We start from the raw sequence: 25910 nt of genomic DNA, 5'->3' as shown, positions 1-25910 counted from the left end.
GTATTTCTTTCACTGTTTCACAACAGGAACAAGTGAAACTGGAAGCTAATTAATGAGCACTTGGTTTACAGGACTGTGTGGAGTGGTGATCATCACAATCTTGATTTGCAAGCACTTCAACTAGCAGATGCTGCCATCACTGTGTGTCAGGATGAGAGGGTAAAGGTGTAGCTTTAGGTGCTGTCGATGATCAACAAACTAGAGAAAGGCAATGTGTGTAAGTGTATCGTAATCTAGCACAGTCAATGTACAGATAAAACAATGACTTCAGCTTTGTAAAGTCCCCGTGAGTTACAGGTTTCACTAGTGGACACCTGCCTCTATAAACAGTCACAAACTGCTCCATCTTTAAATGCATCTAGGAAACCAGATGCAAACAATTCTTTGTGTATGAAGCCACATCCTCATTGCCTCCTGGAGATGCCAAATGTTTATAATTAATTTTCTTTCTTTGATTTCCCAGCAGCTCATTTAAATTTCTGGTTTGATGACCTGGTGTTACTAAAATGTTAAATGTTCTCTCACTGACTTGAATGGCTTCGTCCTCACATGGTTATAAGTGAAAACAGCAACGCGGCTCTGTGTCAACATCACAGATTTAATTAACTACACCGTTGAATATTTGAAGACCGTAAAAAAAAAGTCAACTTCCTTCCTGTAGTTACCAAAGAATATGTAGGCCTCAGGGAAATTAGTTGGAGATTTGACAGTGAAAGTTCACTCTTCACAGAGCAGTCAGCCGAATACCTCTCGGCTCAAGGCTTTGTCTCAAGTACTCATCAGACCAAAAAAAAGGCTGTTATGAAAATGCAAATAGGTTTTGGTTTTTTTTTACCCAGCTTTTTCTAAACGAAGTGACTTACATCTACCTTCATGACCTATGGACAACCGTTTGGCCCATCCGAGACCAGTAAATGTGGTTTATTTAAGAATAAATCATTTATCCTTTGATTCTGAGAATGTACTTATCGTGGTACAGATGACCGCAGTGAGGTTGACACGCCATCAAAACTTTAACTATTTCATCATAACCTGGTATCGCTTGAATGGAGCTTAAAAGTTCAGTCAGGAAAACTGGGCAAGTACTGCTGCATGAGTGAACATGTACTTTACATTTTTATCATAGGCTATGCAGACTTATGCCTTCAGGCACAAGTAGACTAAGCATGTTTTGTACTGCATTTTTAGGTATATTGAAAGACGACAATTAAACATACTGTCAGAATCCTGAAAGACTGCCAAAAGTGGCTGAATAATGGCAGAGTGCCAATAGCACTGGCAGAATGCAGCTGTAAAACTTTTCCCGATATTTTCGCTACTTTTATGAGTTCTTCAATTCCTTTTGACATTATCAAAAGTTTTCCAGTGTCTGGGTTTCAATCACTGAGGCATGTGTTGTCCTGCTTTTAACCACCATCCCCTGCAGCAGCACGGGGGCTACAAACCTGCAGTGTCCCATTTCTACACTTCTAATACACAGAAATAGCAACCTGTAATATACAGCTTAAATCATAAAACCAGCAAAGGAAAACTGTTCCACTGGTTTTAGCAGAGACGGCTAAGGGCTGAAACTAACTTTTTTCTTTCGTATATCCTTTAACATGAAAGCAATACAAATCAACTTGTGAATTCAAATATGGGAATAACATGTCGGCTGCATGAGAGAAAACTGCAAGAGAACCTGAAATGCCCACCAGTTTTCTTTAAAGCACAAAATGACCCACAGCAAACAAGTCGGATGTAGATTGTTAGCAAAGTGTTTTGTCTAATCCACTTCAGATTCAGCTGCCAATATCCTGAATAACCACCATGAAGCCAACACTCCATTATATCATTGGGTGTAAGTTTGAGTAATTTCAAAAAGGTTTCAAATTATTACAGAATACCTTGCTGAAGGCCCTGCTTTTTGAAGATGGATTACAAGAGATTGCATAACTGTGCCAGACTTACAGGATGTGGACTGAAGTGAAACGGTGTTCTGTTTGATTTAATGCACCTCTATCAGACTCCATTGTACTTTGTGTAACAAAAAAAAAAAAAAAAAAAAAAACACTGACAAACAAAGTACATTGCATAATTGGAACCCCCCCCCCCCCCCCCAAATATCACTGACTTTTTTTTTTTTTTTTTTTTTAACTAAAATCATTTATAGATAACCTTTATCAGCACTTTGGGGTTTGTGGAAAAATAAAATGTACAGAAAAAAAGAACACTTCACAAGTTTAACTTGAGATCTAAAGATCCATTCATATTTTATCTTTTTTCTGTGCTGTATTTAGTGAGCTGAAGAAAAAGAAAAAAAAAACACGTTAAAAAAAAAATCCTTATTACTCATAGAGTAATGCTTTCAATGTTGGTCTGATAATCCAGAAAGCCTCCTTATCTGATAGGGGAAGAAGCCCCAGCCTTCAGCTCCACAGAGCAGCACCATCCCTCTTGCTGCATTAGAGCATTAAATCAGTTCACCACATGTCCAAACTGTTTGGTCCTGAACTCAATCCTCAATTCTCCGGAAAACTGCGAGGAAATTCTTCCCTCCATTCCTCTGTACTTTCTTTCCTTCCTCTGTGCAGGTACCCAAACGACTAATGATGACATCACCGTCCTGTCAAGAAAAGATTGAACATAATGACATTAAGGACTAAGTGGCTTTTAAAACTCTGGATAGTTTATTCAAAATATAAATCCATTTAAAATAAACACCAAAATAGTCTTTGTTGTTGTATTATTAATTAGTTTGAGCTTATGTGAGGAGTCTTTCTTTCTCTACGAAACAGACTGAGATAAACCCTAATGCCCCTTTATAAACTACAAAAGCAAAATTAATCCTCAGCATTCAGAGTTATTTCTATAGAGTTATTTTAAATATCTGAAACCATTGCCATGGAGTAGGTTTCAGACAGCATGCTGAAAAAGCATTCTCCATATGTGATAGTTTTAACAGCATCTAAAGGGCCCTTTATCAGTAATCTGGTGCAACTGGGAAGTCACCTACATTTAGGTCGCGCTCACATTTGGCAATCTGTACTGTGTCCAAGCACCTTTGAACCTAAAAGTCCAGCTCATTTCACTAATGAGTGCTCTACATTGACACTACACTTCCTTTCCCCTTGCAAGGTTGGAAGAGGTATTTGTCATGTCACGGTTGCTCTAGCTCATGCCTGATTGATGCAACCGTTCCGATCCCCAATTATTTTAAACAATACTAGTCAAGGGTTTACATGGGTATGTTTACTTAGGAAGACTTAGATATTTAGAGTCAACTGGGGAAAAGGAAAAAATCATCCATGACCCAGTACAGGAACTAGGTCTAGTGCGACTGCACGCTTAAATACTAAAACTCTTTCAAGACTCCTGTCTGTATACTCCTTAACTCTTTCCTTATATTTATTTGCTCTGTTAGTCATTTAAGTACTTAATTTTGCAAATATGAATATGTGACAGAGCTGTAATTGTTTGTGTCGTCATATAGCTTTCTGTCCTTCTTGCCATTTTGTCCTCTGCTTATGAAACTCCTCACTACAGTTTCTTAACTTAGGAGCTGTGTTTAGGGCTAAGCAGCTCTTAGCTTAGCAACTTTTGTCCTACCCCTAACCCTACCATTACCCCTACCCTCCCTAATCCTTACAAGGATTCTCATCTCACATTTAAGGTTAAATTAGATAAGATAAAAACTCAAGAATTTTGAAAGAATTTTGTAACTACGAGTAACACTTTGTACTTTGGAAGCTTTATTAATACGGTTTTTGGAGTCTATATGTGTATATATTTATATATAACAATGTACAATTATTTTTAAATGAGCCGTTTGACCTCATTTTCATACTGTATGCACATTAAAAACACTAAACATGTTGTCGGCAATAAAAGCTGCATGTGAACCCACCAGTTCTTCATCAGGCACACGTGCAAAAAGAGGATGTTCCGTGAAATGCTTCACCATCCAGAGGTGCACTTCGTCCACATCTGTAATGGTGTAGACCAAACCCTGACACACACACACACACACACACACACACACACACACACACACACACACACACACACACACACACACACACACACACACACACACACACACACACACACACACACACACACACACACACACACACACACACACACACACACACACACACACACACACACACACACACACACACACACACACACACACACACACACACACACACACACACACACACACACACACACACACACACACACACACACAAAGCTTCATTGTTGGCATAACTCTGATCAATGCATTAACCAAGAAGTAAACATGTTGCATTTCTATAAACAGTATATCTACAAAATAATAATCATTTTAATAATAATCATTTAAAAAAACATTTGCTTTTGTAATTTTTTTCCCCAACTTCTCAGCTTCAGAGTCAAAATCGATTATTGCCTCACTTTTTGCAGAGCAATGGTCAAGATAAAAATAACCTAGAGACAACACAGAGGGTAATCACCTATGTCACTGGAGTTTACTTTGCAGATAACATTTCAAGAGAAAGGATTTCTTTGAAAATCCAGCAATGGCACTGATTTCCAGAGCATTGCAAAACTGCAAATATGTTTGGTTTTTTTTCCATTGAGGGAAGGCAGGTTAACAAGGACAGGTTGTCTGATGTCTGTTTCAGGTGTGGTCTGATTTAAAAGACAATAAATAATAAACAATGTGATTTATCTTGGTTTAGCTGCCTCTGTAAATGAGCGTTTTCTTGACAGCCTCTCCACCCACCAGCACAGCTATGGCTGCGTGCCAATGCTTAAGGCCTTGTAGAGCCTATACACACAGTCACTCACACATGCATCAATGCACACACCAGAGGAAAAACTATAAAGCCAAATTTAGACACAAGCCTGCCATTGTTCCCAAAAACCTCCATTGGGGCTGACGCCCTGTTCCACTATCCCTAAGCTGCTCTGACAGGCAGCAGCTGGGTGTGTGAAAGTCAACCATCTGTGGGAAACACTGCTCATTTTTATTCATGTGGATTGTTGGATTTCTGTACATTTTAAATATTGCTGGTGAGGTAAGTTGCTGTACTACTAACAAAAAGTTTTGAGATTTAGAGAGCTTGTTCATTTGGAATAAGCCACGTGATGCGTGATAACATCAACAAGGTGAGCTGTGGCCCATAAAAGGCTTCATAAACAAGATGCTGCGTGATTGCTAAACAAAGGCTGCTTTGACACTGCTGGAGGAAATTCGCAACGGAAGAGTTCGGAGGAAGCGTGTGTCTTTGGATTAGGCCGACTTGCTGGCCCAAGATGATGACTGGCACATGTGACGATTCAGATTGCCAAGAGCAGTCATTTTGGAGCTTGGTCCAGCTTGTGAAGAAGTCACACCTTGCCAGTGTCAATCCAAGTCCTCACCATGGGAGCTTTTTAAAGGTAGCTAGCTGATCTGTATAAAATTGTTTCTTAACTGACTTTAACTATTGAAAGGCTGTACCTAAACAATACGGGCCACTGGTAAAAAAAAATAGCACAAAGACACCTTCTATTTGTGTGTGCCATGACATTGTGAGAAAGTGATCCAGACGACTATGATGCATAACCATAGGTGAATGTGGTACCCCCCTTAAAACTTGGCTCCTCCCCCCACTCTCCAACCCCAAAAACTGCACAAGAAAGGCATTACAACAAACTCCATGCTCAGGCACAGTCTTTGAACCCACAGTAGGGCAACTCAAAGGCCACTTGGCTCTGCCTGGACAACACTGGCTGCATCCTGCTGAACAACCACAGAGGAGTTTGTTGTATTATGCAAGCATGCAGCATCCTGCACAATATGGCAAACCAACAAGGGGTGCCTGTGCCTAAGAAGCTGCAAATGGATAAACTGGACCCTGGCCCTGCACCTAACAATGAGCTAAACGTGGCAGCTGTACAGCAGCGTTTGGTTGTCATACCTGGAATGTGAAAGAATGAAGTAAGTGAAGGTTAACACTTCTTATTTCTAACAAGTTGACTATTTTTACTGACAACATTGTTCATTCTTTTTAATTCACTGCCAATATCTGTCAGTCTCCTTCTGTGATTACAGCACAACATTGATGATGACGTGGCTAGACTGGCGTCCCTTGGAGTAGGGGCCTGCGGCGGATCTAATAAGCACGATTATTGGGATTAAGAAAAGGTGTGCAGGAATCAAGAACAACTCAGTTGACTTGCAGCTAGAGCTGAAACGATTCCTCGAATAATTCGATTACAAAAATTCATCGAGGAATTTTCGCTGCCTCGAAGCTTCGTTAAGTTTTTTTTTTTTGCGTCATCAAAACTTTGGTATGAGTATAAAACATGTTTAATGTAGCTGCAGCTACCTGCTCTTCTCTCTTACACACAGACACTTCAGCGCTAACACGCACACGCGCGCACACACACACACACACACACGCGAGTGCGGCGTGCCCCTTTTAACTTTTAGTCAGCACACAGTTGATCCGTGATCCATACGACCCAGTCGGGAACACGTGATCCGGTCAAACGGTCGGCTTTTCTCCGTTCACTCTCTCCATGTCTGCAGCTAACATAACGATAGCAACGTCCTCTCACAGTCTCTGTCATAGACGTACGTCTATGGTCTCTGTAGTCTGTGAGCATGCTGAATGCACGCACAGCAGGAGCAGACAGAGATACACTTTTAATAATAAACAGGCTGATTATATGAAATGTCTAATGTCTTCAAAGCTAAATCAAGACAGAACTTGTTTGTGGAATAATAATTTAGCAAATATATATTTAAAGTTTCTCAATTTCCTTATCTGACATAATGATTGATTCTGTGATTGATTCAACAGAACATAATGCTTTCTCTATTAAATGTACTGTAACAGATGTGTAGGCTACACAAAACAGTATTTGCTATTTCAGCCATTAAAACGTGTTTGGCCTGTATTTTTCATCTACCTGCCGCCTTGACCAGTGACTCATAAAGTGAATTTGGGACCCTGTCAGTAATATGGTGAGCATCATCAGCAGCTGTAGAGCAGAGGTGGTTGGCTGTAACAAGCAGGCGTTTCCATGGTAACTGCAAAGAAGCAGGTTTGTAGGGACGACCCAAGACGAGTTAAACCTTAATTAAGCAAAAGTATGATTTATTAGATTACTCGATTAATCGACGGGATATTCGATAGAATACTCGATTACTAAAATATTCGATAGCTGCAGCTCTACTTGCAGCATTCAGAAAGTAAGGCTGAGTGATACACTAGGTGAAAAGTCCCATCATCCTCACATTTCAGAAGCTGAAAACAGTAAATGTTGACCGACAGGCTCAAACTGGCTGTCGATTGTTTCAGCACGCATGCAATAAGTGTTATCGATCACATACCCCGACTCTAAGCGTGTAGGCGTACTCTGCCAACAATGTGGAACTGATGATCCTCCATTTGTGCTTGGTCTTTTTAAAGTGAGGGTCAGGGAAGAGGAAGAACATCTTACTGAGCTAAATGACACAAAAACAGAACAGTTAGCAGAGAATAAGCACAAACTCACTAATTATTACTGCAAACATATTAGATCAGGGTTAAACGTTTCTATGTTTGTCTACTTCGAAAACCTGAAGGTAAAATGTATTATCATCATCAAAAGTGGCCTTCATTATATCATGTGGTTGTCATTTTTTTTAAGCAGTAAAAATTGCAAAACTGGAATTTCCCCCCTTTATTATTTCTTCCATAAAGTTCCCTGTGTCTCCGTCTTTGACAGGAGTTTAAGTGAAGACTGCATTGATATTAGTCTGACTGGTACATTAAAAACCATCCACGTAAGTTTTTATTAGTTCAAATAAATAATGTCAGGTTGGTGTCAGAAAGATGTGGGTTTAATCACCGGGGACTGCTGCAGCCCCAGGGGCCTTGTCAGTGCTGATGGAGGGTGGAAAAACCTTCACACCTCTTACTTATTTTAATATTAGAAAATATACAAAGAGAGAGAAAAAAGTAAAAGAATTTGGGCCTTCAGAATATGCTGCCTGAACACTTGAAACACATCATGCATGTGAGAAGGATTTAGACTACATTTTGAGCACTTGTCTCGGTGGTCGCTTTTTATAGTTTCTCCTTTGAAAGTATGGCTGAAGGTAAAGCTCCAAGAACACCAAGCTAACCCGCTCTTTCAGAGGTTCTGTTTGGATTTCAACATTTTCAGTCTCAACCTGGCCATTGGCCTGAAGTTGGGCTTTACAAGAAATAATCTGAGACATTATATTACAGATTACAAAAACAACAAATCAGTTCATGGGATTTTACCTCTGGAACATGTATAGTCTATATGTCACAGAGTGTAGCACTAGTTCATATTTTCATTTATACTCACTCAGAGCATTTAAGGTCAGGTTTTTGTGTATCCAGGGTCCTTAAATTTACCCTGGTACACTAAGCCCACTGTGTAATCTAATGCGAGTTTTAAGAAGTCATAGATTACCGCCGCTAATTGGAACGGATAAATGCACTGCTCTATACTCAGCTGATGTGATGCCTTGCGTGTCAGTCAATGACCCCATTGTTGGGAAATCCTGGATTTATTGAGCAATCCGTATAAATTAATTCAGTCCATATGTTAAACATGAGGAAAGTAATTACTTTTCAGTCACAGACGACTGGGCAGTTATTCTTATAGATTTGGCTGTGTGAGGACAGCCTGTTAGCTACTTCATTGAAGGTCATTACAGGCCACCTCAGAGGAGCTACCATCACGGGCCTGTTTTGTATGTATGCTGCAATTTATATAAATGTACCTCTGGTTTAATTAAGGCCAGAAGATTTCATTTTAAAAGAGGCCTTTGCATTGGTTTAACAATATACCATTATTATGTAATAAACTGACGTTTTCAGAAAGAATGATCATAGCACAGCTTTTCTGAGCTCTTCCAGGTGCAATCGCATGAATTTGCAAAGCTAGCATAAGCGTGTCAACAAACTGAGAGACGATTAGTGGCTCTGAGTGTTTATGTGAAAGACAAAGTATTCTTTTTATATGACTGACATGTGCAAACTCCTAGCTTTAAGACTTACATGGGTTGGTTGGAGCAATAAAACACGTAACACTGTAAATAATGGGAATAAAGTGATGGACAGAGTGAAGACGAGGAACTAAACTATTTCAATGATTTCTTCATTCATTTGCTTTAAGCCCATCAGGACTGTAATATTACGTGAAGGGAAATAATAATAATCAAATAAATCAATATATATAATTATATTAGCGTTAATATTAGATAACATTAGATACAGGTGTTCTGACCTAAAAATATATATATATATATTTTTTTTTAGCTTGTAGGGCTTTTAAGGGTGCCGTGCTGTGGTTCAAACGTCATCAAATCATGTATTGTCACTGCATTACAAGAATATGTGACAAACACATTGAAAAGACTGCCTAACACACAATGACCACGAACAATTATCACATGCAGTCTCTGATTCACACTATTTGGTCAAACAGATGAATTTTAATTTCAACATGTTTGCTTTGATGAAGTAAAGGTGTAGAATTATTACAAACAGTAACTAAATAAAAGAAACCTTTTCTTATTTGAAGACAAATATCAGTACCGGTAAATACTTGACATTGTAGCTAGTTTCCCTGAACTCCTGTTTAATTCAGTTATTTAAAAGTAACATCAAATCTTTGCTGTCTGAAAGCTGCAAGACAAACACTCTTATTTTTATGTATTTTGTTTATGAAGCGATATGACAAAGATCACACCCTACCTGTCCTTTGGAAAAGAAGTTGGGGAGGTATTTCATGGCATTACTGCGAAGACAAGCGATGTTCTGGTACTTTCCTGGCTCAGACGCACGGAGTGACTGGATCCGATCCTGAACATAATCAGACACTTTCACTCGGATCTCCAGGCCCAGCATGAGCTTATCTGGGAAAAGTTGAGAGAGCTCCACTAGAGGAAAAGAGACACGAATAACCTGAGTGATCTGACTAAAACAAGGACAAGAGGTCTACATAGAACAGAATAATACATTTGAAAACCTCTGCATAGGGTCACATCAGTACCTAAAAGCCCCCCGTATCCACATCCAATGTCTGCAAACTCAACCTTGGAAGTCTCTATCTCAGAGGGGTTTCCAGTGAAGAAGTCTGGATACAGCTCAGACCAGTTCATCTCCTCAGGACACACTGGACTGAGGATGAAGGGAATTAGTAATAATCAAAACAAGAAAGCAGTTGACGTTTTGTGTTATAATGTCTGTTATCCTCTGTAACAATGATTCAACAGAATGATTGCAGATCATTAAATCAGTCATCTTCCAGTCTGCAAAGGGAGATACTTCAAACACACACTCTGAAACACTATATTTACTCTATATTATACTGTTATATTCATACAAACACATCTGGGAATGACAATTTAAAGAAAAGCTACACGTGTGTGTGATGTACTCAATGTATCTCAGACACATGGGTATCACTCACTACTCAAACGAGTGGTGTGCCATCGGGTTTGAATGAGCTCTCTGTCGGTAGTAACGCTTCTGAGGCAGTGATGACGTCATCTTGGGATGAAATGCTCAAGTTACCTCCGGAGGTACTCGACTCTGACACGCTATTATTGAATCAAAACAAGGATCTACTTCTGTGAATCGACTCACAGGGAGTCACGCTTGTTTCAAATGAATTTACTACCGGTCGGGAGTCGCGGAATTTCTACGTCATAAGAAAGCATGTTGTGAGTTTCCTCTCGTCTATTCGGGTTGCCAGGTTTTTCCAAAGTAAGCGGTCATTTAAACAAGAAAAAAACTTCTTCTTCTTCTTTGGTGTTTTTAGGTGGTTGGAAAACTTGCTTAGTGGCACATTACCTCCATCTGCTGGATCTGAATTATAGCACTTCTCACTTCTGTCTATCAGGGACACTCTGTCTATCTCTACTACTTTCAGTCTAAGTTCAAATCGTGATGGTTCAAATGACAATAGTCTTTGTTATATGATGTTAAAGATGTCATATATGCAAAGCCACTTATTTTAAGAAATGAAAAAGAAATATATCAAACAATGCACAAGTTTGATTCAAGGCGTAGACCACTGGGTGCTGGACAAAGAATATATTGATCTCTGATGATAAACATCACATGTGGTGAGACATTTTATGTGTTGAAGTCACCTTTGTTTTGATGTGCTGAGTGAATTTTCACCTGCTGGTTTTCAGTGTAAAAACATTGTCACAGCCAGTGATCATGTTCACTATGTTGTCAAAGACTTGGATAATCTGTTGAACCCTCTTATTGTCTCCTGAGTCAAACCTAATATCCTCTCTACTCACTTCCAGACTGGTCTAGTCTCTTAATTAAGAATATTGTGATGAATATTGGAGTCGGAGTATCATAAATGACATTAAACTGAAATAATAATAATAATAATAAAATAGAACAAGTGCATTCTACTATTTGCCACTGAGGTCAGTTGTTTGACCATGTGAGACATACATTTAATATATTTTTTGGCAGGGACAAAAGTATGAATATCATTTCATTCATTTGGCAGCTTTCTGATCATTTTTGGAACCAAAATAAAAAAGGGAAACCTGGATGTGTAAAAGATATTACATATGTTACTCCCTCATTTCTACCTTCCTCTAAAAATGAGAAACACAACTAAGCACCCAGTTTCCTTTTGATATCAACACCATCTTTAATTTTAAAAAAAATGAAAACAAATACTATATTTTAAGTACCAGTTTCATATATTAGCATTTTGACCTTAAAGTTAAAAAAACAAGATTTTTGCAGATACTCAGAAACAGGATGAATAAATGAAAGGAAGCTTTGGCTGATTTGGTTGTCACATTGTGGATCATAACAATTCTGTCATCAAACTGTCGATCATTGGTCAAATTCAAATACAACAATATACAATATTAATTCATCTTTATAAAGCAACATGTAAAGAAAACAGCTGATCACGTTTTGTAAAAATGTTTGTGGTGGTAAAAAAACATCACTTAAAAAAACCTGAACATTAAAAGTGTTTCATTTTCTCATTGTCATGTATTCACACTCTTTGTCTTTAAAAAAAAGTTTATCCTTACCCAAATCCCAATTAACATTGTTGATTTTCCACTTTAGCTCAGGGATATTACGCAAAAAACAATTGAGACTAAAAGTGTATTGGCAGTGATAATGTGGCAGATTAGGATTATTTCTTAGTAAATCCCAATCAACACTTTGATCCCCTTCTTTTGTGTTTGAGCACTTTTGTCTGTGTAAGCTGGCCTCATACAGTGGTTACCCTCATGACCACCTCTTGGTTGTCACTGTGTAGGTTGTTGGGTCTTAACTGGCTGAGGATGTGCAGAATAGTGTAGCCACAGTGGTGATTGAGAATAGTTCTGACATGTCGACTGGTCCTCTGGCCGCTGTCTGTGACGCTGTTTCTCTCAACACGACCAACACTGTCACTGCTGGAGCTGACTGGGTCGACTAAGTCCTTCTCATAATTCAGCACTTTCCACTGCTGGTTCACTGCCTGCCAGCGCTTAAAAATCCGGTAAACAGACGATCCTTCATGGATTATAAGACCTAGGCATAAAGGACAAAGGGTGAGGGAGGTCAGGGGCAGGAAACATGGTTACAGACAAACACTTGTTTGTTTCATTAAGTATCTGGAGAGGTAAGAGGTACAGAGTAAATAAGAAGTATACGGTATGTTCCTGAAAATATAAAGATTACATTAACAAGACGTGTTAATGTTTTGGACTCTCTCTAGAGAAACATGCGCTTGTTAAAATATCTCGACAACAACAAGAAAAGAGGAACAAACAAAAACCCGCTTGCAGAACAGTATTTTTTTTGTCTGAGTCAATGTGCTAACCACAAACAAATACATAAGTGGCTTTAACTAGTTATTTTTAATTGCATACTGCATGGTTCTACTGAAAGCCTTCTTGGTCTGTTGGTTCTCTGTTGTTCACTCAAATACTATGGTCCGGACTAAAATGTATTCAAACAGCCTTCATGGATCGGCATGAAAATTTAAGCCAACAGTAATAGTTTCGAGAGCATGAATCCAAAAGCTACGGTTAACAATCCAACCCTTTTTCATAGCACGTCAGGAACCCTGGAAATTCAAGTGAAATAGAGTGTGTAATAAAAAGAAGTCTGCTGCATTTGCTGATCTCCTCTGTTCAACTATAACATATGTGTAATTTTTAATAAAATATCTACTGTTGGATACATGGTTACTTAAATCATACGGATCAGTTGTTCATGCTTTTACTATCCTCTGACTTTTCTTCAGACCATAACAAAGACTTCTACCTGTGAATGTTTCCCGTCAGCCTCAACTGTGTTTTGTATTTATTGAGAAATACGGTACCAAGTGTGAGCTATTTCATACGCTATGCTTATATGAATATGTGTATATGGTAAAAATGTAGCACTTCCTTAACATCAATTTGTTAACAATGTGACACTGAACGTGCTAGCATGCTTACATTTAGGTCAAAACACTGCAGTGCCAAAGTTTAGCTTTAGAGAGCTGCCTAAGGCTGCAGCCTGTTAATCTAGTTGATAAGGTGAGTCAAAGACCTGTTAGTTAAAAGTCAAATAACTAACACTTTATTTAGGGGTCTTACTGTACTCACTTGAAAAGATGTGGTTTGGTACTTATGAAAGGAAAATATCTTAAAGTGTTTCAATGACAGATATGATGTAATGGACTTCATGTTATATTAAATCAGTTATTAATTTACTGAAACATATTTTTTTTGTGTATGCTTATTGTAACTGATCAGATGTTTACTAAATGAACACTCCCTAGATACTAATAATTTGAATTGTTCTCTCAAAGCACATAAAAAAAAAGAAATTATTTACTGATAGATGAAATGATTATAACATTGTGGCTGGTTTAAATCAAAGTAGTCCCCCAAATCACGTAAAAAGGTGACACAACAATTACCGTGGGTTAAAAGTCACAGCATGACAGCCTCAGTGAGCCTTACCTATGCAAACTATGTCCATGAAGCCGTACATGCCGTAGCAGACCTGGAAGAGAAGGTCCTGGCGCTGCCATCTGGCTGAAGGACTGAGGGACGACCACACTAACCAGGAGATACTGGCCATGAGGAACAAAGAGCCCAGCATGAAGGCTGCAATCTGAACCTTCTCAATCACAGTCAGAGAAATGGCCTGCCACTAGAAATGACACACAAAAATGCACTGAAACCTGAAACCTCTTTCTAATTATGCAACATAACTATATAATATTTATAACAAGAATCTGGTTATTGCTCAAGAAAGAATCTCTAAATAATCATGTTTAAAGTGACCCCTTATTCTAATGCTGTCTACAGTTTCAGAATAAATCTGTGGGTCTGTAAATTATATTGTATTGTATGGTATATTATAGTATGGTATATTATGGTATGGTGTAAAGCTGTTTGCTTTCTGTCTGTACCCTTTGTTTTCTGTGGTGCCTTTCCAGGTGGATCTAAGTAGTTGTCAATCAGGAGAACCTGGACTTAACTATTTAAATACAACTAATGCCTTCTGGCCTTGCCTGTCTACATCTGGATAACATGTCTTACAATTTATGTGGTGTCATCTAAAACAAGCAGTCTCTATAAAGGATATTTCATTATAAAAGATGAAGCTAAAAAAATGAGATGAAGCTAGAGTGATATGTCACAAACTAACAATATGTAGTTGTTCCAAAGCCTCAATGAGCCTCCACTGCTTAGACCTAAACAGGAATAATAAAACCTAAAATGCATTGAGTAAATTTCCAAAAAATATTCTATGCACAACGTTTATTCAGAGAAAGTCTGGCAACATGAGCAACAAAGAGAAGGAGCATTTCGTCTGATAGTATTTGTGCTCCAGCATTCAGAGGCTGGATTTTTTTGGCCCCACTGCCTGTTCATCTGTTGTCCATGTGCCACACTTTCAATTATGTGCCAGCTCTTTGAAATGTGCAGTGACTTTAAAATGTGTTCTTAGCATCATCCTCAAAGTCCTTATCGTTTACTCCCTCTCTTTTTGTCCATATCAAACTGTTAAGATCATTGTGAAATGGGCCACGGGCTCTTCATCTGCCAGCATCAATGTGGAGCTAGTGGCTTTCCTGTTCGGACTCTTAGTGCATGTAGACGGAACAGAACCAGTCCTGCATGTCTTCAGTGTTTGTGATGGGTTCAATATTTACCTTGCCCAATAACCTTGTATTCAATGACCTATTCTGAGACTTGTGCTTGCTGTCATACATTTTTTTCAACACAGGAAGAGCGGTTTCCAAAGTGAATTCTTAAGACAGAGAGAGAGGGAGGGAGGGAGAGGGTGAATGTACCTGCAGTGGGTTTTTGGTGCTGATGGCCAAGACCTGATATTTGAAGAAGCATAGCTCACAGCTCCAGGAGCCTCTCTCACTGATCCAGCGAATAAGGCAGGACTGGTGAGTGCAGCGCACAGAGCCGTCACAGTGACAAGGGCTCAACAGCTCCCCCTGCAGGACACACAATGAAGCTGCATTACACACAGACGCAATAAAGTTTGAAAAGCCTGCCACTTGATTTGATGAAGAGCACTGTAACAACAAAGATGAAGATCATTAAGATTCAAACCCTGGCATGAAAAGTACACGTGAAATAAAAAACTACGTTTGAAATACAAAATAAATTAAAAGGCATAAAACATCAATTACAAAATAAATCAATTAAAATGCATAAAACATGAGTCAACATAGCAGTAAAAGAAGTAAAAAGAAATAAAAGAAATAAAATCGGCGTCTTATAGGTGTCAAAGGCCAAGGAGAAGAGATGGGTCTTAAGAAGGGACTTAAAAACAGACAGAGAAGAGGCCTGTTTAAGGTGCTGAGGCAGATCGTTCCATAGTTTTGGAACCACAACAGCAAACGCGCGGTCCCCTCTGAGCTCCTGTTTAGATTTAGGCACCCTCAGGGGCAGCTGATCAGCTGACCTGAGAGAGCAGGTGGGTGTGTAAGGCTGTAGAAGCTTAGAGAGGTAGGGCGGGGTAAGACCATTTAGAGATTTAAAAGCATATAAAAGAATTTAAAAATGGATCCTGAATTGTAAAGGCAACCAATTGAGGGAGGCTAAAAGGGAGGGAATCATATCTAAGATTTCCAGTTAAAAGACGTGCAGCTGCATTTTATACCATCTGGAGACGGGCGATGGAGGACCCACTAACCCCCACATACAATGCATTACAGTAATCACGCTGAGTGGTAACAGAGATTGTGGATTACGGTCTTAAAGTGCTGCCTTAAAAGAATTGTCTTTATTTGGCCTTAAATGGAAAAAGTTTACCTCCATGGCAAGAAGGAGGAAGTTTGTTTCCACTGTTTCTTGACTCCTGACAGGGATAAATTGCAACTTGTCAACTTAATATATGAATATTTGGAGCAATGAGCCACTCTTTCAGAAGTAAAATAAAGCAATAATCACTAATAAATCAATAAAAAAAGAGATTTATCGAACTTATCGAGAATTTTTGAATTAGTGCACCTCATTGATCTCCATGTATTGTCATCTAGACATGACTGTATATCCAGTAAAATAATACATTTATATCTTCAGACGCAGACATTCAATATATGACACAAAATGTAATAAAGTCAGAATACATGCCCTTCTTGTTATGATTCAGGTACAACTGTGTCACTGAGAGCCTTCATCTGGAAACACTTGCGCTTCTCTCCTGTCACTTTCCTGCAGTCTCAAAAGAAATCAAAGGACATCTGGCTCCGGTTTTTGTTGTCAGTGTAAAACTCCCAGAAGCCCTCAGACTGACAACACTCTTACACACAGTTCACTTTATTTCCCTTCTTACTCGAGGTGATGTGCTAGTCTTTCATTAGTTGGATATCTGGAGGGGTTGGGGGTGGGGGTGTGGGGTGGGGGGGTGGGGGGGTGTGGGGGGGGGGGGGGGGGTCCAGCAAAGTCTGTCACTTCAAGGTTATTTCATCTGCAACTTTTGGTGCTCAGCCCTCCACGTCTTGGTAAGAACACAAAATGATAACAAACATTTCATCTTGACTTTTGATCATCTCTATGTGAGACACTGTGTTTGACCGAAATAAATGACAGAATGTAACACAACTATCAACTTGTTCTGCCTCTCTTACAAACTGTGAACTCTCCATGTATAACAATGAGAACAAATGCCTTTTATGTCGAGTATCATCTTCAGACACATTTCATTTTCATTTCATTTTTAAATGACCTAGTTTTTTTTTTTTTTTTACCTCAGATGTTGAATCTGTGACAGTGAGTTAGATTTCACTTGTTAATCATAAATAAAAAGCTACTCCTGCTTTCCCCAGCCTATTCTTAACTGATGCCCTCCATCTGCTCACTGCTATTTTAAGACCATCACTAATATGAGTCTTTTTTTAACTTACTCAGACTGGGTGTCCATTTTTTACTTTTTGCTACTATTTGGCATTGAGAATAACTTATATCTTTATTATGACTTGTTAAAACCGTGGTGTGATCAAGTGCATTATTAAAGTTTTAAAATAGATGTTTATGTTGTATCCTTTTAAAGCTTATGTCAAGAAAGGTTTTAATTTCTAAGCAGAGCCGCCCAGACTTGCCTTGGCCTAGACACTTCCTCCTGCTCTTCTGGTGGGACCCTGAGGGACCCTGGGACCACAGTCCATGAGGGTATGTATGGACACGGTCAAACGTCTTCTCCAAGTCCACAAAGCACATGTGGACTGATTGGGCAAACTCCCATGAACCCTCGAGCATCTGATGGACAGTGTAGAGCTGGTCCAGTGTTCCACAGCCGGGATGAAAACCGCATTGTTCCTCTTGGATCCGAGGTTTGACTAACAGCCGGCTCCTCCTCTCCAGTACCCTGGAAAAGACTTTCCCAGGGAAGCTGAGGAGTGTGATTCCCACCACCCCGGTTTGCCAGTCCAGAGAGACACTGTCTGACCACCTTGCGATGTAACAAAGATGTGTCACTGACGTGTGCCCCTGCACATCTAGAGACTTAAGATACCCAGAGCGGCTTTCATCTACCCCCAGTGCCTTGCCATGGAGGAGCTTGCCAACCGCCTATGTGACTTCAGCTTGGGTGTTGGACTAGTCTACCTCTGAGAACTCAGGATCTGCTTCCTCAGTGGAAGACGTGATGGTGGGATTGAGGAGATCCTTGAAGTATTATTTCCACTATCCAGCAACCCAAATCCATGTCCCAACAGCCAGAAGCTGAGTCCGCGGATCGGGTCGCCAAGGACTCTGCCGCCCGATCCACATCGCACCTGACTAAACTCTGTGGGTGGTGGGTCCACAGGAGGACGGGCCCGTGTCGTCCGTTCGGGCTGAGCCCCACAAGCAAAGGCCCGGCCACCAGGCACTCTCTTGCGAGCTCCAACCCCAGGCCTGGCTCCAGGGTGGGGCCCCGGCTGTGCTTTACCGGGCGTCTTTCCCCCCCCCCCCCCCCCCCCCCCCCCCGAAAAAAACCACAACCCCCCCCCCATAAAAAAAAAAAAAACATTCACAAATTTAAGGATTTAAATCCTGGTAGCAGGCATTATTACAGACGTCACAGAGTAGTGGAGTAGTGAACATGGCCTGTGTTAGCCTGCTTGGGCTGACTTTTCTCTGCTGAGCATCACTTGGTTTGATAATTTAATGTAACAGTAAGCATCTGAACCCCTGATATGTCTGCAAGTTTCATATCGGGACCCGACTGCTGTTGAGTAGCTTCAACCCTTGTTAAAAATCGGCAATCCCCAGTAATAGCTGAAGTATTTAACCCTACCTTCTCTGGCCCCTGGAAGCAGATTCGGCACTGCAAGGATTGCATCCCACACTCTGACAGACTTGGGAGGGAAGATGCTTCTAGGCCACCTCCTCCTGTTCCTTCTCCTGGTCTCAGAGATGTGGTTCCTTCCTCAAAAGCCAGGCTGCGTGGCCGGGGGTCAGAGCCATAGTACTCCTCCTCATCGTCCTGGTGATAGCAGTTCAGGGGGGGACAACCACAGCCCCCCACAGCTAGCCCTCTCATCCTGGTCTGTGTGTCCGGGTCTGTGCCTCTATTAGTCCTTGTTGATCCGGATCGCATCAGTACCAGAACTTTGACTTCACTGAAAAACATCCGGATCTGATACTTGAACATTCTTTGACAGCTTACATGGGCACGTTTGAAAAGACAGCCTTCAATTTGACTGTATCAAGTCCATCATTCATAATTTCAATATTAATGATGTTTATTACTTTACTTTGATTTTGAACCATTCCAGTTGATAATATGATTTGCAGGAAACGGTCAACAAACATGCGAGTATAGGTTATTAAATAAGCCCATAGCTCTTTGCATATCCTGTTGTTAAAACATGTGCATGTCCGTCCAGCCAATAGGGAGGGTTTATTTGTCATAAAGGATTAAATGCATAGAGGCTGTGAATCATAAAATGTGAGGCACCAACCTCAAAGTCTCAGGGGTCCAAAAGAAACCTCCAATGTCCACTTAGTAGTCTACCACTAGTTTCTTTCGAGTTAGCCGATGTCAAGAACTTCAAACTTGTGTTTGAAACAAGCGCGAGCAACACACGAGGTAAATGTGTTACTTCTTCTTTTGGGCAAAACCGAAGCTACAGTCGCCTACGAGGAGGGGATCACCAATCAATCCAGCACGATTTTTAGGGCTACTTGAGTTCTTATTTACCTGTAAGGAAGGTAGAATGTGTCGTTGTGAAAAGCAAGCATCCCTTGTTGTCGTCTTACAATAGCATCCATCAGTTTTCGCCAGTTTCTGATTCTTCCTCTTCGTGAAGGTAGATCAGACGGATTGAGTCGCCTACCACCACTTCCCGGCCAAAGAAAGTCCGACAACCTTGCCAAAAGCAAGAAATTCAGCAACATTGAATTTTCGAGATGGCTATAAAAAAATACACAAAAACAAAAAATTGCAATGAGGTGCAAAATCAATAAATTCCACGATTAGCACAGCCTCATTCTTTTGTCTTTCCCGACTACCTTAGCGCCATAAATAAGGAGGAGTGAGGGTGACTGGTAGGCTATGGCATCCTGAATAAAATGTGTCGACAGTGTAATACAATGTCCATTCCTTCGGGATTTATAAATACTGCCTCACATCATCGTCATCGTAGGTAAGTGGCAAAATACTTCACATGGCAGGCTGTCGCGAAGCAAAGAATGCGGGATCACCAGGACGCTTAAAGTTGTTTTCTTTCGTTGTTGTTTAGCTGGGTGAGCTCCGACGTTGACTTCTAAATCAGTGCATTTACCCGCTTAAGAATAACATTGGAGCAACCTCCGTCTGTCCTGCTGAAAGGAGCCCATCCCCACACAATCTGAAGCAGCGAACTGACAGAGGCTGCTGTCCAAGGTGCTGATTATCACGTGACACGAGGCCACGTGCAGACGTGTAGATGCATATGGAGAAAGAAAAAACATTATAATGTGAGTGCGTTTTAAGTGTCATAAAACTTAAATTAACGCATAGGTTTGTTTGAAGGGGAGATTGTTTATTGACTGTTTCTAAATAAAGAGGCCTATACCTTCAGAAACGTACACAGCCTATACTTATGATATTTTCTTTATTCAAACACATGACATTGGCTAGTTGTTTATTGAATGACAATTCGAAGTTTTACCAGAGCATATCTTCTTTCAACACAAGTAACAGTAAACATTAATTCTTCGAGTATTACATAGGCAACAATATAGGATTATTCCAAACATTTATTTCTGTTTTAAATAGCCTATGTTACATCAAAACTAAAGCGCTTGAGAACATGAAGGTACATTTTTAATGATTGTTATAAAAGGTATAAAAAGCACAACTGTGATGTGAATACAGGGGTTTTTCTCCAGAAATCCAATGTTGATTTGATGGCTTAAAATCTAATTGGTCTTTGTATGTGTGAAAGGCCAATAACTCGAAGAAACACAATTAACTAAATGATAAATGCTGACGTACAGTAAATATAAAAAATAATACTTAGTTGTTGCTAATACTATGCTACATCCTAATGCTATGCTACATGCTATGCTGAGCAGTTGCATTACATAAAACATAACAAAAAAGACTAATTCTAAAGCTAAGGAACACATTATGCTACATCACAAGCTCAGAAGAAATTTAAGACACAAAACACCCAGGCTAATGCTAAGGCGACACATAGTCACTTAAGCACATACTGATACTTCCAATAAATGCTGCAGCTACATGCTAACAGAATGACAAAAGGCTAACCACATTACACATGCACATGGTAATTGAAATGTTCAAACAGGTTAGAACACAAGCCCTTGATGTGAATAACTTATGATAAAATTTAAGAATAACTCATATTTTTAATCAAAAGAAGACACGTTGAATATTTTACATTAAAACATTTTATTCATTGTTACACATTAATTATATCTTGTTAGTCACCTGTTGCTCCACAGACTTGAGTGCACCGTTCTCTCTCAACCAGGAAGTGTCAAACAGAGCTTACCTTGTGTTCATATGGGGGTGAGTCAAATGGAAGGTGCCATGTTTGGTAGAAGTGGAGGGATGTTTAGGTTGTTGAGATTAAAATGTTATTTAAAAGGCAGTTTCAGTATTTACATAACTGAAATGTATTTTGATAGGGATAGTTTGTGTTGTTTGTAGAACAGGTAATACTCACATGAGAGTGAACTGATTTCCACCCCCTTATGGTTGGTTCCTGCTCCTATATAAGAGGAGGCTTGGGAGCCTCACAGTTACTTGGAGTTTGGAGTTGAAGAGGAACAGAGCAGAGCAGAGCTGGTGAGTGTCAACAGTTTATTGAGCATTGTGCAGAGCTGAAGGGCCCAGACTGGCATTGTTTAGAGCTCAGTCTCTTTGTTTCTTTGGCACTTTTGCTTAATTTATTTTTTCTTCCAAGTATTATTTTCATTTTTACAAAGGAGGGCCAACAGGCCCGGTGAAAACCCAGGAAAGGTAAGTCAGCAGAGGTGTAAGAGTACTAAAATATTATACTCAAGTAAAAGTACTGTTACTTAAAAACTAATTTACTTAAACACAAGTAAAAGTACCAGTTTAAAAATGCAGGGAGATTAGGGGCTTAGCCCAGACATGGATAAATGTCCCTCAAATGAAAAAAAATAAACAAACCCAAAACATTACTCTATTTTGATTTTTTTTTTTAAATACACATTGGCACTTTACTTGCAGTTAAAGTATCTTGTGTTGTTGAATCTTGTGCTGCTCTCTCCTCGGTTGAATCTTGTGTTGCTCTTCTGTGTGCTGAATCATTGGATGTTGCATTTTGTATTGTTTTATCTCGAGCAGCTGTCTCATATGCTTTCTGCCTTTATCGGTTTGTGTCCTTTGTCTGTTGGAGGGTGGAATTATTAAAGTGTATCTCCTTGATTTGAGCATTGCAAAGCGATCTATGACCAGGTTATTATATGTGGCACACAGAGATTCTCTCTCGATTTACATCAATGCCAGGTGATTGAGCCGCTCTTGGCCCATTATTCTTAACCATGTATGCAACCAGCGTGGAGCACTGAATGATCTATCACAACTGCAACTGCTGACAGGAATTGTTATTACTGCTTGAAAGACAGAGCTCAGACTTGGAAACATGTCAGGGTCAAAAAGCTTGCACACACTTCCCATGTCTGGAATTGATCCTTCCTCTTTTTTCTGGTTAGGAAGTGTTTTGCAACCACATTCTCCTCTTTACTGACTTTTATCTTGTACTGTTTGGCAATGAGTTGGAGGGACTCTTCACTAAGGAAGTCATTTGCTGCTGGATCGCAAGCATGAATGCCTTTCATCAGCTCTTCACCCACACCACACAAACCATCTGGTGAGCTCACCTGTCATCCTGTCAAGAAATGGGTAGAAGATGTTTTGCCTCAGCTCATCTCCAGTACTCGCATGAGCCCTTGACCCTGAGGATGACTCCACCACATAGTCCTACAGACGCGGGTTCTGGAGAGGTCGCGACTACACATAAAAAATTGTGGCTGTTGTATCTGAACTAACATGACTTGCTGATTTGGTTCAAAGGTTTTCCAAGAAGACGGATGTTATCGTCCAGAAGAAGTCTCCTGCAGTCAACATGTCTTCATGCTACTTAAGAAACCCTCTGACTCTGAATGAGACTTCATTCACGTCAGTCTGCTGTCTTTCATTGGTATTATTATATCTATAAGCATCGCTTTTGAGTATATATTGTTTATTTCTGATTGATTATGAATATGTAGTTTTTGTTGTTGTTTGACAGAGCGACACTGGAATAATGCTGTAGAGAGGAACAGTGACAAGCCATACGACAGTTATCTCTCCTCTCCACACACCCAGACTCTAGTAATACACACAGGAGCTAAGAACTAAAACAGAGTCCTTCCTTTTTCCCTGACTTTTTAAAAAACTCTAATAAAGCTTAGCTCACAGTGACAACGGTCCTACTACACATTTCCTAACATTACCTAAATGTTTTGATGTATAGTTTTTTTAATTTGTTTGTTTTGTTTGCTCAGTCATAAAATCAGTAAATTTATGAAGAAGATCCTCTTCCCCATACTACATAGTGCACTTCTGGGACATAAAATGTAATATTAGAATGAATCTGTGTTTTTAATAACTAAATTTGCAGTATTTTTGCAAAAACTGTTGATATTCGCCCATATGTTCCAATATTGACAGTAACAAAGCGAGTCCGTCTCTATCGTCTCAGATGCTTTAATGTTTGGTAAGGATCAGTTACTCAAAAGAAATTTAAGAAATTACATTTATTGCATACTGTACATAATTTAAAGCAGAGTCTAAGTTGTCTGTTTACTACTCAAAACCTTTTGAGCTGGAATCTTTGGGTCACCTTACAGTTTGTTTATTTGTTGTTGTTGTTTCAATTTGACAGTAGCAGCATTCATGTTGACATTGCCCTTACAAATAACACTAACTTTATTTAAATCGTTTATAGGTTTGTATTGCTTATTTTGTATGTCACATTAACGCATATTTTAGGCAGTTGTGTGTAGCCTACAGAATAATGAAGTTGTATTCTTAGTTGCACTGATATTACAAATGTTTAAAATGCTGAATTTAGTTCTTTTATTATCTACAGTGTATCTATTGTAAACTCAAAGTTCTATACAGTCGCTGCGACCTCCAACTTCCCCGCCGGCCCTCCATAATGGCTGTGGGAAGCAGGCGGGTTCAACGAAGGTCGCCCAAAAAAATCTGAGGGGTATCATCATTATTGCCACGATCATCCCTCGACTGGTTGACATCTTTTATCCAGATCAAGACAAGTGCTTGATATATTTGTGGCGTCTCGGCGGTCAGCTCTTTACCGTGACATCTACTTAATATTTTTGTTTAAATTTGGTTAATTTCTTTGTGTGCTTTATTTTAAACTACTCAATTTAAACAGGTTATTCTTTAGCAACTGATTTGAGTTATATTAACTCAACTTTTAACAAAGTTAGATTTAATTAATAATAATGTGTGCAACCTGTTGCCACAATTTTATTGAGTAATTAATTTGTATCTCTTTTTACAGTGTTGGTTAAAACAACGTACATTAGGAAAAATGTGCAGAGAATTCACAAATTATATTCATTAAAACTGAAAATTCAGACTAAGTCAAATGCTCATTGCCTGTGAACAGGGACACTTAGTGGAGGAGTTTCATTTTGATTGGAGCGAGAGGGGCAGGGTGAAGGTTTTGTTTAGATGGAAAAGAAACTAAGAGAGAAATGTTAAAATGACAGCTACAAGGACCTCTGGACCTACAGTGACCCACACATTAGTCTATCAGAACTCCTGATGTAACGAGTAACATCTGTGCTTTTCCTGCTAGGATCTTGAAATGAATCGTTAAAAAAATTAGCAAAACTGATCCTGTTTCTTTTAAATTCCCAGTCCACAAGTTAACCAGTCATGTTTTTCTACTGATTTTAAACAAGCAAACGTATATTGCATTTTGTTTATAGCTAAAGAACATCCACAGAGGAACCAACCTTTCCTGGATGAATTAGGTTACCCCCAAGAATTATGTGAATATCAATTGTTCACATTACATCATGAGCCAATAGAATACCAACCTGACCAATGACAAATGATTGTTTTATTTCAAGAACTAAAAATAAATCATCGGAATTTACTTGTGAAGCGTTTTATGATTTAAAAGATTTCTTACAGTTATCTAACAACACAAGTCTGCAAAAACATTCTTTAATTCATTCAGTCAGAGAGTGACGACTAGAGATGTTTAAACTCCATTAATTTTACACCTTATTCCCACTATTTTTTATAACTTCAAACTGAAATAATGAATATTTGTTATGAAGTACACTATTACCGTAATATGATAAGGAATAATGAAATGAGAATGAGTTATAGGTTCTCTTTAGGGCTTTGAACCCATCAATGACAAAAGTTAATGTAAATTAGATCAGACAATGGGATGTTAGTAATGTTTGGGGCAGTTTGAGCTAAGTTGGTAGAGTCGTCATCTCTCTACCAAGGTTGGGAGTTGGTAGTTGGGAGTTTTGTGTTTAATTTATTTTAGCTTATATGTAATGCTTTACTGATAAATGCACATAAAGCGTTCCTTGTTTCTGGACTATATTTCTCAATGTATCCCAGGTTCCCAATTCTATTGTCTCTTTGTTTTTAATCCCTTCATTAATCCCACAGCCTTACTTAAAGTATATCATGTACTGAATCTTATGACTTTATATAAGATGAATTGAACTAAGAGATAATTGATGTACCCCATAAACCTATACATCTAATTAGTTAGGACTATTTTCAGCACTTACATCAACAGGCAGAATAAATATATGTCTATGTAATAAAAGCTTGTAACAACGTTGTTTTCCGATTAATTGCATACAATCTGGATTCAATCATTATCGTCACTTTTGAGCAGAGGTTCAGGTCGCAGAC

General features: G+C 39.2%; 2 protein-coding genes across 2 annotated transcripts; both read right to left on the bottom strand.

Annotated features, from left to right (window-relative positions):
* Positions 1 to 1687: 1687 nt before the first annotated feature.
* Positions 1688 to 10757, bottom strand: mettl1 (methyltransferase 1, tRNA methylguanosine). Its single transcript, XM_079341780.1, has 6 exons — positions 10453 to 10757; positions 10033 to 10160; positions 9735 to 9919; positions 7352 to 7465; positions 3887 to 3988; positions 1688 to 2605 (listed from the first exon to the last, which is right to left on the bottom strand). The coding sequence occupies exons 1-6, from the start codon at positions 10530 to 10532 to the stop codon at positions 2495 to 2497; spliced, it is 720 nt and encodes a 239-aa protein (XP_079197906.1). The 5' UTR covers positions 10533 to 10757; the 3' UTR covers positions 1688 to 2494.
* A 999-nt stretch (positions 10758 to 11756) lies between these two features.
* On the bottom strand, positions 11757 to 20386 carry LOC306822829 (E3 ubiquitin-protein ligase MARCHF9-like). The gene is made up of 5 exons (XM_079342070.1): positions 19671 to 20386; positions 18765 to 19089; positions 15319 to 15474; positions 13976 to 14168; positions 11757 to 12551 (listed from the first exon to the last, which is right to left on the bottom strand). The coding sequence occupies exons 1-5, from the start codon at positions 19865 to 19867 to the stop codon at positions 12247 to 12249; spliced, it is 1176 nt and encodes a 391-aa protein (XP_079198196.1). The 5' UTR covers positions 19868 to 20386; the 3' UTR covers positions 11757 to 12246.
* Positions 20387 to 25910: the final 5524 nt, after the last annotated feature.

Source organism: Symphodus melops (assembly GCF_947650265.1).
Source record: "Symphodus melops genome assembly, chromosome: 4".
Classification (NCBI taxonomy): Eukaryota; Metazoa; Chordata; class Actinopteri; order Labriformes; family Labridae; genus Symphodus; species Symphodus melops.
The sequence above is the reverse complement of the archived record's forward strand: the minus strand, read 5'-3'. Positions and strand labels throughout refer to the sequence as shown.